This window comes from Gavialis gangeticus, unplaced genomic scaffold (genome assembly GCF_001723915.1).
Source record: "Gavialis gangeticus isolate Ggan-Ray unplaced genomic scaffold, GavGan_comp1, whole genome shotgun sequence".
NCBI classification, from domain to species: Eukaryota; Metazoa; Chordata; order Crocodylia; family Gavialidae; genus Gavialis; species Gavialis gangeticus.
Genome location: NW_017729032.1, coordinates 133,904,322 through 133,918,244, shown reverse-complemented (window position 1 = coordinate 133,918,244; position 13,923 = coordinate 133,904,322). Strand labels below are relative to the sequence as shown.

Below are 13,923 nucleotides of genomic sequence, written 5' to 3'. Positions count from 1 at the left end.
GGCCCGCGCCTGCCTGGGCAGCCGCTAGCGACGCGGGGGGGCCGCCCCGCCATGGGCCGGTCCCGCAGCCGCAGCTCGTCGCGCTCCAAGCACGCCAAGGCCTCCAAGCACAACAAGAAGAACCGCAGCCGCTCGCGGTCGCGCTCGCGGGACAAGGAGCGGGCGCGCAAGCGCTCCAAGTCGCGGGAGAGCAAGCGCAACCGGCGCGCCCGCGAGTCCCGCTCGCGCTCCCGCTCCAACACGGCGCCCTCCTCCCGTCGCGAGCGGGACCGCGACCGGGAGCGCGAGCGGGACCGGGAGCGCGAGCGGGAACGCGCCTCCTCGCCCCCCGACCGCATCGATATCTTCGGCCGCACCGTCAGCAAGCGCAGCAGCCTGGACGAGAAGCAGAAGCGCGAGGAGGAGGAGAAGAAGGCCGAGTTCGAGCGGCAGCGCAAAATGTGAGCGTGTGTCCTATCACTCCTCTCCTCCCCCCTGCGTCCGCCTCTGTCTCCGCCACGAATCTCCCGCCGCTCAGGGGAAGGGGGAGGGGGGAGCCCGGGCCTTCCCACCGCCCCCCACCCCTTCCCCGGCACTGGCCGGGTTGGGAGCTGGTGGGGAGCGCTGTCCAACCCGGCGGCAGCAGTGGCCCCTTGGTATCTGCACTGCAGCGAGAGAAGGAGAGAGATGGTCTTGGGAGCTCCTGGCCTCACCTGGCTTGGGATGGCTATGGGGTGAAGAGCCCTGCCTCCTCTCCTGGCCTCGTTAGGGCAGGACTTCAGACATTGCAGGTGTTTTAAGGCCTGTGGCTTTGTTATGGAGGTAGATGGGTATAGATGTACGGAGATAATTACATAAATGCATGTTTTGGGAGGCAACAGCAAGGGATCCCTGGTGATGGTTGGGATCTATGGTCAGGCCGAGGCTGGTGTCTTAAGGCCACCCCACCTTCCTCTTTGCTCTGTAGATATAGGTGTAGGTACATACCTGTGTATTTCTATTTCTGTATCTATACCTATATATCTACAGAACAAAGAGGAAGGAGGGGTGGCCTTAAGACCTAGGCCTGACCACAGCTCCCAACCATCACCTGGGATACCCTGCTGTTGCCTCCCAAAACATATATCCATTGTTTCTATCTATATATTTTGGGAGGCAACAGCAGGGGATCCTGGGTAATAGTTGGGAACCATGGTCAGGCCTAGGCCATCCCATTTTCCTCCTTGCTATGTGATATACATCTGTGTAATTATCTCTATATGTTCTGGGAGGCAACAGCAGGGGATCCCTGGAGATGGTTGCTATCTGTGGTCAGACCTAGGGCAGTGTCTTAATGTCACCCCATCTTCTTTGCTATGTAAATGTTTAGGTATAGATAGAAATACATAAATGCATATTTGTTGAAGCAACAGCAGGGGATCCTGGTGATGGTTGGGATCCATGGTAAGGCCTCGGCCAGTGTCTTAAGGCCACCCCACCTTCCTCCTTGCTATGTAGATATATAGGTATAGATATATAGGTAGAAATATGTAAATATATGTTCTGGGAGGCAATCCAAGCAGGTTGGGATCCATGGTCAGGCCTAGCTAGGCCAGCATGTGGTCCTGAAGGAAAACTCTTGAGGCAGCGGTTAGCAACATTTTTGGGCTGAGTGCCTAAAACACCTGCAACCTCAACGTGTAAGATGTTGGTGTGCCAGGGGTGAATGGTAGGGGAGCTCTGAGGGGCCTGATCCTTGTTGTGACCCTGCTGCCTGCCCCAAGGCACGTGTGCCAAGCAATGTGCTTTTGCATGCCATGCTCTGGCACCCAGGCTAGAGGCTGCCTACCCCTGCCCTGAGGTTTCAGATAGGGTTGTTGGCTGTAGTTATGTTGGTCTAAGGACATAGGCAGACAAAAAGCTTTGAGTGGATGGGAAGTCTTTTATTAAACCAACTAAATAATTGGAAAATCTTTCTAACCATTTAGTTCCTCTAATAAGGTTTCAAATAGGATTCTGTAGTATTGAAAACGTTCTGGCCTGTTGCGGTCTGTGTTCTTTGCAATAGAAGAATTTCTTGATTTATTTTTCCAAATTGGGTGGGAGGGGGATCTGATTCTCATATTCTTAGGTGTATGGATTCATAAATTAAAATGGCAGCTAGTCTTATTCGTGGTACTGCAAGAGCAAACTGGCTGCTTTGGCTCACTTCAGGCTACTGTATAGCAAAGGAAGTAAGTGGACCTGGGGAGATTTTTGGAAGCTGTGGTCTTTCAGTTTCTGTTTTCAGTTCCGCTCTGCTCTTTGGGATTGCTCTTGTCCCTTGCCAACTAAACTGTTCAGTAGAGATGGCATTAGATTTGCAGGGTAACCCAACACATGCATTTGAAAATGAACTATTTTGGTCACTGGTCCTGACTTTTTTATTTATTGAATTCAAAAGAATCAGGATGAGCGTTTCAGAGAACCTACTTTTTATATAAGTGACAGAATCCAGTTTTGATTAATTTTAAATGTTCTGCCTCTCTTATTTTCATTCTTAATATTTTTGGTCAGATTTATTTTTTTTGGTTCTCTTTTGTCCTTTTAAATGAGTTGTAAATGCAGTCACCAGCTTTCTCAGATCTGGATACTATGAGAGTATCCAGTAACTTGTGAAAGAATTTGTACTACATGGTCAGTGAGAAGTAATAAATCAATCTCAGACTAAACCTATTTTTTGAGAGGTATAAAGAATACTAAAGGAAAATGAAAAAACAGGATATTTATATAAAGTACTTCAGTAATTGTGTTGCCAGTAAATATTTTGATTAAAACTGTAACAGGCCTTCAACAAGTCTTCTTTCTGTTTCTCTGAATAATGCACAACTCTAGTCTCTTAACATGTGATTTAAGTTTTTTTAAATAAATTTTGTTACTCCATGAAGGCAAAGAGTAACAAATGCAAAACACTCATATGGTGAAAGTTGATCCAAGTAGCAGTAGCACAGTAAAATACAATCTTTCACAAAAATATATTACGCCTACAAAGCTTCAGCATTGTCAAAGTACATCAGGTTTCAAAGGACCCGTTAGTTATGTGGGTTTTTTAAAGACATAACCCAAATTCTTCTTTTGTAGTAGGAAATATTTCCTTTGGGTCTAGTAATGTGGCAAGCTGTATTACATTTGAATTTTTTTCTTCTAATAATTGCACCAAGCATGGCCTCTGTATTTGACACTGGGTTTTACTTATCAAATGAACTGGCTGTATGTAATCATAGAATGGTTTTATTCCTGAGTCTGCTTCTACCAAACTTTGTACCGGATACTGAGAGAGGTTGTTTTTTTTTCCCCCCTATATGTACTTCCTTTCTATGTTAGCTTTGAAATTAATATGAACACTTTTATTCAGTGAGCTTGCTATATATGAAAGCATTTACCTTCTTTTATCTTTCATAAAATGCTGTAATACTTATAGGCTTTAAAGCATGCTTGTTCCAGTTTACTGACTTCCTTATGTCTCTGGAAGCTAATAATTAACAAAGGATATTAAATTTGTATCTACATGCAGATATAATGAACTCGTGATATGAACTGCAACATAAACATATGTAGGCCTGATCCTACATTTCTTGCAAAACTGGAACTGCCATTGACTTGAAGGGTTAAACCTCCTTGTCATTTATACTTAAAGATGTATTACAGAACTTTTGATAATAAATTTCTTGCATTTATTTTTTAAAAACATGTCGTCTTTAAACCACATTGAACTTTTCTGTGTTTTTTTTTTTTTACATTTCTTGGAAAACTACCTTTTTCTGAATATTTATGTATCTCTGTAATACAGTGATCCAGATATCTGTGGATAAAAAAAAGTGTTGCATATCCCTGTTCTAATTATGAATTTAAATACTTTTGTGGGAGAGGGGGAGAGGAGGCAAGACCTTTACAGGTGCAGTGTTTATTTAAGAGGATATTCACATTTTGCTGATACATGAACATCTCATTTTTAAATGATAAATTTCCTGAAACTTTTTTGTTTAGAATTCAGTTAAATTTTCATCTGAGTTTAACTTTATTCAAGTGACTGAACATGAGACAAATGTGACCACCAACTTCATGCAAAAATAAACTTCAGTAGATTCGTATACCAGTGTCAATCTGTTTCTCAATTTAGTAGTTACAAGACAGTCATCACTAAATAAAAACTGTGCAAATTAAAATATTAACTTATCTTCTACTGTGTTATGAAAGTTTTAAAAAACACTCCCCATCATGGTGATACAGGAACCTTTTAGCCAACACTAGAGAGAAAGTATAGTATGTTTGCAAGTATAGCAAGTATCTGTATAGAGGAAGGAGGGGGTAAAGAAACCTTTAATGGGGGCTCTTCTAAAAAGGGTCATAAGATCTGTTGGTGTCCACTTGAAGAGAGATCATTGGTTTAAGGTTTTGCCAAAAAGAGACCACTTTTGCCTCAGAACAGTGAAAATCTAAATTGACTCTTTTTAGAACTATAGCTTTAGCTCTCTGATGAGTCGGCAGTTCATGTTCTAAAATGTGAATTTGATGTTCTATTTTTAAAGAGATGGCATGTAAATCCATAAAACTTTGGAGCCATCATTTCCATGTTACAAACATGCTATTGACATGAGTGTATTCTCTCTAGTGGCTTACCAAATTTGTTATATCTTTACCTCATTTAAAATCATTTCATGTGTTGCATATTGGGGAATAAAAACCTCCAGTGTTTTTTTCCTTAATATAATTAGAGGGTTTTTTTGTTGGTTTTTTAAAGAGAAATGCAGTGAACCATACTTGAATTTTTCTTTCATTTTCTGCAAGTGACAGGAAATAAAACCAGTTTCATTCTAAACGGGATCTTATCAGAGCTGATACATGAAGATTTTTTTAACTGTTGTAGTATTTAACCATTGTAGTATTGTAGTGTCTTGAATGCTAAGACCAAGTTTAATTACAACACTTGAGTTTAAACTGAAAAGTGGAATATGTGTGTGAAAAATAAGACATGATAATCTTTATGTGAATATGGTTTAAAGCACAGTTTATGGAATAGTCTCATTTTACGTAATGACCATCCTGTTAGTATATGAATATTTTTCACAAGTAGGCCTGATATTGCAAGTGTGAACTCCCTTCCTATTATGATAGGAAGCATTTGAGAGAGCTTGACCCATTGTGGTTAAGATGGTGTGAAAAGTACATTTTATGTTTAACCCTTAAAGACTCTAACCAACTAAAGAAAGAGATGTAAATGTAACACAAAAATCAGTGTTTCATAATTGATGTGTTTTGAATAATAATGATTTACATAAAGAGCTGCAATTTTTATATGGTTGAAAACTATTATTATTGGAACCTTGTTGTTTAGTCAGGAATTCCCATTACAAATCTGTTTTTTTACTGTAATTATTGGAGACCAGTTTGATACCTTTGTGGAAGTGTTAAGGGAAGATTTTATTGCTTTGTATAACAGAAAATAAAATGTTCTGAATTTTTAGAAGGGGAAGGCTGCCCTAGTTCATAGTTTCATTAATGCCAAAACATAGCTAGCATTGAAAGTTGGAATGATGAGTGTGCCATATCAAGTAATATCACAACCTCATCATAATTGCTGGTTTCTTATGTATAATATTTTGAGGTCTGTCATACATGGTATGGTGGTAGGATGTTGGTGGGCCCACTCAGTTACTACCAGGCTTGCTTTTTCCAAACCCAAAGCAAAGACTTTTTCTGTGGGACAAGCTACACATATAAACTCTAAGCATTTAAATATATATCCCCCAATGTAATATATTTAGTAAGTCTTTAAATTCAGTGATGTACAAATATTCAGTTAGATTGAATTACTTTTAGAATAGCCAAATTAGTATTTCTTTATCTGTTTCCTTGTAGCCGCCAACAAGAAATTGAAGAGAAACTCATAGAGGAAGAAACTGCACGAAGAGTGGAAGAACTTGTGGCTAAGCGCGTAGAGGAAGAGTTGGAGAAACGGAAAGATGAGATTGAGCGAGAAGTTCTTCGCAGGGTGGAGGAGGCTAAGCGCATCATGGAAAAGCAGTTGCTCGAAGAACTCGAGCGACAGCGACAAGCTGAACTTGCTGCACAAAAAGCCAGAGAGGTAACGCTCGGTCGTTTGGAAAGTAGAGACAGTCCATGGCAAAACTTTCAGTGTCGGTTTGTGCTTCCTGTTCGGTTCAGAAAGAGATGGAATACAGAAAATCTAATTCCCTTCTCGTGTAAACTTGCATTGCTGAGAAACTTAATTTCTAGCTTATTCAGAGGAGCTCACTGATACTAAAAACAGTTACTCTTCTAAAACCTGTACAAGGATACTTGAATTTTTAATGGAACTGACCTACATATTTGAGAATTGTTTGAAACTTTTGCCATGGCTGCAGGATTTATCAACAGTCCTTTTTCTTTTTGGGGAGAAGGGTTTTAAAATCTGTAATTATGTATCCTTCATTTGTTTTGTTTTGTTTACTTAGACTGTAAGAGGCTTTTGCCTTCAGTCAGGAAAAGAGCAGGGTCCAGCACTGAGCTGCAGTACCTGTCTTTTAACAAATAGGTTTTCTTATTCTCCCTTCAAAACAGACATTCTCCTTGAGCATACATTGGACTAATTCCAGTACTTTGAGCATAAGCCCATCAACTGTCTTCACCATGGACCTATATCAAAATCATTGCGTCCACTCTTAATAACAACTAACAACTCCTTTTTTTCCCCTTGAAGTTATAAAAGAGCAGGTTGCCCTTTGTCTGAAGTCAAGCTGAACATGTGACTTGTTCTTTTCTTTTCTTTTTTTTTTTAATCAGCAGCTGGAGCAGAAGCTGAAAATGTCTTTCTGTGAGACAGTAATTTGCTACTGAAGGCTTTGATGCTTGTCTGCACCATCATTCCAGGATCTGAAAATTTAAAGTCAAATTTGTAAACCTTTAAAGAAACATGTAATTAAATAGCACTGAGCATAAAATAACTTTCTTGCTCTCCAACTCATTGGTATCATGAATAACTTGATTAATTTACAACAGGAAAGCTGCAAGTATTTATGCTTTCCCCTGCAGGCTAAATATGACCTGTTTGTTTGCCAGTATATCTTTGAGATAAAAGTTAATTGCTGGAATATAATTGATATGCAGAATACTGAATCCCATTTGTTTGAAAACTGAGTTTCTCTTTTTTAAAAACAAAAATGAAAGAAACCATTTCAGATTCTGACAATTAAGCTCAGGAAATGCTTTTATATATGGTGGATTTCAGCTGACAGCAATTGCCCCTGACAAAAATTAGGTTTTTAAAGAAAATGGTCAGGTCTGATGTGGAGTTGTCTCCATCAGTGCTTTAGTATACAGAATAAACTTCTATTCCTGGAGTGAAGTGTGCTGTCTAGTAGCTGGTTACTAGTCATAGTAAGAAGTTTTCTCTTCACATGCTTGCTTTGTTTCATGTTAACTTTTTTTTTACACAGACATAAACCTCTGGCTGATATAAATCTCCCAAATATTAAAATAATTTGGATATTTATTATGTGAACTGAAACACTTAAAAAACCTTCACGCAGTCTTCATATTTATGATCTGCATCATAAAGATTCATAAAATTCACCAAGGAAGCAACACTTTATAAGGCTTTATTTCCTGATGTTGCCTTGCCTGGACTCCTGAATTCCAAGTTCAGATTGTAGATGACAGTTTAAGCTGTCTTAAAAATTGTCAAAACATTGAATGTTGAAATCCATTTTCCCCATGAAAGAAGCCCTTAGTTCCATGAAGTATGGATTACCATTTGTATTTTTCACTAACAGTAAATGTATTTTTCTTATTAATTGTTTGCCTTAGGAATGATTTACATATTTTTGTTCCTTCTTACCATAAACATCTGCATTCCTCAGCTCAGCCTTCCTTGTATGTTGTTTCTTTATAAATGGTTGAGCTGCTGATGCAGGTATTGCCAAGCTAACAGTACAAATCATTTTAAAGAGGAAGCTGGCGCGTATGGCAGCCGAGGAGCACACTCTGCAGGACACTGGACAAGACAGTAAATATTCAACTTTTAATGCTGATTAAAGGAGTATAGGTAAAGAATACGTAGGTATACTTAATTGGTGAGACAAACTATTCGCTTTATTTATATTTTATATATTACTTTTTAATTTGGTAAATACTATCCAGTTTTTGTAGTTGTCCTTGTTGATTTGTGTGATATTAAAATACTAGTAATAAATTGTCAGGATTCTGTGATTAGGGAGGGTTTAGTTGGTTGCTGTTTGGACTGGGAGGGATGATTTAAATTTAGTGTTAGAGACCAGTTTTAGTGGCTGCACATCTTACAGTTTGTGAGACAAAATGGGTGGCTATAAAGCTGCCCCTTTAAGTCAGTTCACAAAAGATTTCTGAGGAAGTTTAGTGAACATGCATGAATGAGTATTTTACTTTCCTAACATCTTACCCTGTCCTCCCGTTTAGGAGGAAGAACGTGCAAAGCGTGAGGAACTAGAACGAATACTAGAAGAGAATAATCGAAAAATTGCAGAAGCACAAGCTAAGCTGGTACGTAGAAATGGAGCTTATGTAGTATAGATGTGTACCAGTTCCTTTCCTGGATGTACCAATTAGTAAAAACCAAGCTATTCTAGGATCTGATTCTGTCTGTCCCCATGGAAGTTGATGGCAATGCACCTTTGACTTCAGCATGGGGCAGATTGAACCATTAATACAACTACAGCCTGAAACCATGTAAATACAGAATTAAAGGACACATTTTTATGTTTCATGTTACCTTTGAAATTTAAAGCATTTAACCCTATCTCTCACATGAAGCTATATTATTATTTTATCTCTTAGACGTTGAATCAGAATTCAGTTTTAGAAATACACAATTTATTCTTATGGCTACCTACATACTATTGTGTGTTCTGATGGGTGATTATTTTTTTCCTAAGGTCACAGAGTATGTTAAAATGTGTTTGATGTAAATAAAATTTGGATGGGCAGTTGCTGGGGTAGACTGTCATTCCTGAATGCAAATACAAACCCCTGTGGACACTGGGCATTTTTTTGAGCAGTTTTCTTTTGGTTTAGCTTTAACTGATGCCTAATCATTTTAAGCTAAGCTGAATAAGCCTACTTTAAGATGAAACAAATCCCTGCACAGGTGTTCACACCTAGCTATCAAAATCACATGCTTGCTTAATCCAGAGCAACCCTTTCATATAGGTAAGGTATCTATTAAAATTGGCTTTTGGAACTACACCTGCTCTGGAATCTCACTGTCAGGTTTTACAGACATATTGTCTTGTTTCCTGTATTTTTCATGGGGGGGGGGGGGCAAAACAAGGCCTCATTAAGAGAGAATATACACCATTTAATAAAAACAGAAGGATTAAATTTAAAGAACTTTTTTCAGATCTTTCGGTTAGTAAATTGTATCCCCTTATAAAAACAGGAAGCTAAGTTTACACGTTATCCTATTGAATTTCTTGTGTATGTTGTGGGTGTGAAGCATAAGGAGTTGTGTATCGGGTTTAAAAAGAAATCAGATGAAAACTTGACAGGGTGGATGCCTTTCCCTTAATTCCTCAAAAACAAACAAGTATTAGGAAAATGTTTGTTTACGGGCAGTGTTTATGCTTCTGTTCATACTTTAATACTAGAAAAATAACAGTGTTTATGTTCAATACTGATGTGTATAAATAAAACCTGTAAGAGCACTGCGTTCAAGATTTTGGTATGCACATTAGCTTTCAAATCTGTGAAGCAAAGTTGTTGGCATCAAAGCTAGAATAGATATGAAATAGTCTTATTCTGTTAACTAGTATATATATAAAAAAACCACTGAAACCATGGGGCTTGGCAACCTGAGTAAAGTGCAGAATTGGGCCCTGTAGTTGGTGGTTCAACAAGTAAAGTGTTGTGAATGAATATAGAGCTAAAAAAATATTGTGTATTGGCCTAAATTCTGCTGTTTTCATATTCAGGCTGAAGAACAATTGAAAATTGTTGAAGAACAAAGAAAGATTCACGAGGAGAGGATGAAACTAGAACAAGAGAGACAACGTCAGCAAAAGGAAGAGCAAAAAATGATCCTGGGCAAGGGAAAATCTAGGCCAAAACTGTCTTTTTCATTAAAGACCCAGGATTAAATTGCAACTCTGAACTCTTTAAAAGAAAAATGAACCAGAAAAACTTTGTATGGTAGCTTCATGTTGAAGTGTTTTTTTTGTTTTGTTTTGTTTTTTGTTTTTTCCCTCCCCCCCCCTCCATTTTTTTTTGTCTTTTTTCCTTTTTTTGAAAGTCTGGAAAGTTAGCTTGTTCTAACAGGGGCTGTGCTCTGGAATTCTGAATTCTATTTTTTTTTACTTCCATTAAGTTAAATCCTTATCAGATCATTGTTGCCTTTTAGAGAGTAATCTGTTCTCATCCATTTTGTTTTTGTAATGGTGGTCTGAAAGAGATCAGGTCACTTTATAAATTGCAGATGATCTGATAAGTTTTTACTGACCCACTGAGCAGAGGTCCATTCTTATATAAGATGGAACTTAATGCTGGGTTTTGCTAGGTTTTTAATAAAAAAAAAAAAAGTAAATTCCCAAGGTATTACTGGACTTCTGTGGTTTATTGTTAAATCAGTGTCCCACGATACTGTCCCACTGTTGCGCTTGATGTTCCTGATACAGGTAAGGAAACAATTGGTCAATTCTACTATGAATATGTATATATAGAGAGAGTTCAGTATTGCCTCTAAGTTTGTTTTTATTACATTGACAACCTTCAACCAGCTTCCCCATTGTGTAAATAAACCAATTTGCTGAATAAAGTAAAGTCTTAAATTCATATGTTTAAGTAAATTTTTTTAGTATACTTTATAAACTACTATATAAGGATGACAATTCAGTTGCTGAATTTTAAGGATATAGTGGTATTTCACAAAAATGTTTTTTGTTCACAGAAAAATCTAACGCAAGATTTACACATAGAATTAAAAATCCCTATTGTTGTGAATGTTTTAGATGGCTGTTGCTGTTTTCATGAATGTTGGTTTTATTCTAACAGACTTATTTCAGCTGTTGCATCATGTTTAGACAGCTGTTTGTCTGAGTGCAGGAAGCCAAATATTTCAATATCTAATTCCCTGGAGTTGGCCTCATTATATAGTATGTTGTATAAGTTAAGGTTATTGCCCAGTAATGAATCTGATAGATCTGGGAAGAAGAATGAGGATTGTTTTGTTTTACAGTTGGAAGGGCAAGCACACTTGAGGAAATCAAAAAACAGAAAATGGGAGTTGGTTTTAAATATATTATTTTGGCCACAAACCAACTATTATTCATATATGAGATAATCTTGAATGTCATCAATTATATGCAGGTTTTATTTTAACAAATGAAAATACACATTGAAAACCATATATAAATTCCCTTTTTGTATGCAATTTCCTCTGAAACTTCAACTACAGCAGCATGTCAACCTTTAAAATTCCATTTCCCTACTGGATTACAATGTCTAGTAAATAATTTTAAGTGAAGGTTCTTGATTAATTGACTGAACATTTGACTGTTCTGGACAAAGAAGGAAAGAATTATTGATATTCCCAACTGATCTGTCCTGTTGTGACAAGTAAAATGTGATGGTAGGTTGAATGTATTGCTGTAACAATATGCAGCGTTCTTTGTGTGGAACTTGGAGTCAGGGCCAAGGTGACGCATCTTATTTTGTCCAGAGTGTCAATATAAATGTGAAGAGAGTAAAATATCTACAACAGTACTGTACTTAAATTTGTCTTATAAATTTTGTCTGACAAAAATGCGTGTTCAGTCAACACAAGAAATGAAGCCAAACTGTGTTCATGTTCCATTGCAAGGATCAGGTTGTATTTAGAACTTAACTGATACCTGTATTTCCAAAATAAAAAACATCCCTGTGTTCCCTTTATGCAAAACAAGCTATTAAAAGTCAATACCTAAACAGACATGTATTTTGTCTCTTCTGCTGTTCAAAACCCAGGAAACTATATCCTCACTCATGCAGACTACAGCTGTCAAACTGTTGGGCACTTCATTCTTCTCTACTAATTTGCTGTTGTTAAATGATGGTATATTAATACCTTGCATTCAAATTGTGTTGGCTTGTGTTTGCAGTTTGAGGAGTTGTCTTTGAACTTTAATTTTCAAGACTATCCTTTCTCTCTAGCAAAATACTGAACTTTTTAAAAGTTGAAATTACACCCCAATAACTCTCAGTTGTATTTGATGTAAATTTTCATAGCTTTATTAAATTCAGAAATTACACTTGCCAGCCAGCATTTCATACTCCTCCCCCCCCCCATATGGAAACAAGAAAGAAATATTGTGTGTCACTGATCCCTCTTTTAAACGTGTGGTTGGGTGTGAAAAGGGTTTATAGACATCTTGTTAAATTAAGTTGCAGCTAAGAGTGGCAACCGTGAAGTTCCAAGACAGTTGAGACAAATTCTGGCAGTTCTTCCAGACTTTTTTTCCTATTTGATACCTGTCACAAGAAATTCCCAAAACTGCCTCTTCTGCTTGATGCATGGTGTCTATCAGACCAGATACCACTTTTAAGTACAAACCTGGGGATGCTTAAGAAAAAAAAAGACCAAGTACATATTAGGTTAAGTTGCATTGATTGTATTTGCTGAAGCTGCTATTATAAGCTACAACTTGTTATTCTTTTGGGATGGGGGGGTTACCTTTTAACATCTTCAGCCTTTGCTTTTAGCTTAAATATTAGCCTATTTAATTGGAGGGGGCAGTTTGGTTGCTATCTATATGGAACAAAAGCTGTCAATACAAGCATCATACAATCCAACTTTTTCATCTAATAATAAAGGAGGCTTTCATTTCTCTTACCACTGCCATTGAGATGACTACTGGATCTTTGTTTTGTTTAAACCCTTTACCAGCATTTGCAGGGAGGATGGGATAAACTGGCGCTGGCTCACTATGTATAAATCAACATTTTCGAAATTGGAAGTGGTTTCCTTTTGTGCCCAGTAAACCACCCTTTTCAGCTTAACACGTTCCTTATCTTTCTCCTTTACTTCGTAAATACAAGTGGAAGTTGGGAAGTCTACTATGCTTCTGCCCCAGAGCCTGGTGAAGCAGGCACTTTGTTGGGAGCTGTCCAGGCAGACGAAAAGCCTGCCTGCCCCTCAGGAATGAGTGATCATAATACCTACCTCATCAAGGTACAAACCCCATCTTGCTTTTGGGAGGGGAAATAGTAATACTTGTCTCCACTCTCTTGTCCTTCCTCAAACGCACCTTTTGTCCCCAGTATCCCCATCTGCTTTTCTCTTCTCTTTACTTGACCAAGAACTCCATTCTCCTACACCTGGCTCTGCCTTAAATGCTTTCAAGATCACTTGCCCTGTCTTTATGTACAGTACACTCCCAGCCCTGCTGTCCAAGGAAAAGATTGGAGTGATGCTGCTTTTTCTCTTGGGGTGCAATTTACTTTTCCTTCTAATTTAAAAGATCATCAAACATTTTTAAACATTTCTAAAGCCTTGAGGTAGGTGTGAATTGGTGCTCTGTCCCTCCCCTCCACAGGGAAGTGCTCACCTACCTCCTGTCAGGACCCGATTCTCCGTCATTATCACTAAACTCCCTGGAAGGAGGATGGGCCTTTTGTATGGAGAGGGACTACTCTCCTTTGCAATGCTTTGCCAATTCTTTTACAGCGAAATCTGGTGGAGGCTGCAGTTCAGAGTGGCCTTTAGTGGCCCACCACAGGACAAACATAAGGAAAAGAGCCCTCTGGAATAGCTCTGCAGCTACTGAAGCTGACCTATGACCCATTACTCCTCCCAGTTTCCTAAGTGTTCAAACCAGCACCTGTTTTCTGAAACATTTCAGTTTTTCCCTGCTACGTTTTGTGGCAGCGGAGGATTGCCACTCCTGGCAGCCAGGAGAGGAGTCTCTCAGTATCTCTGATTCT

General features: G+C 38.5%; 1 protein-coding gene across 1 annotated transcript in view; it reads left to right on the top strand.

Annotated features, from left to right (window-relative positions):
• ARGLU1 (arginine and glutamate rich 1) overlaps nucleotides 1-10,797 on the top strand; it is an 11,017-nt gene extending 220 nt beyond the window's left edge. Inside the window, exons 2-5 of the mRNA XM_019524584.1 lie at nucleotides 1-440; nucleotides 5,857-6,082; nucleotides 8,431-8,514; nucleotides 9,942-10,797. The exon at nucleotides 1-440 is cut by the window's left edge and continues 2 nt beyond it. Of these exons, the coding sequence (XP_019380129.1) occupies nucleotides 52-440; nucleotides 5,857-6,082; nucleotides 8,431-8,514; nucleotides 9,942-10,106 (864 nt within the window). The 5' untranslated portion in view covers nucleotides 1-51 and the 3' untranslated portion in view covers nucleotides 10,107-10,797. The remainder of the gene's footprint in view (nucleotides 441-5,856; nucleotides 6,083-8,430; nucleotides 8,515-9,941) is intronic.
• The last annotated feature ends 3,126 nt before the right edge of the window (nucleotides 10,798-13,923 follow it).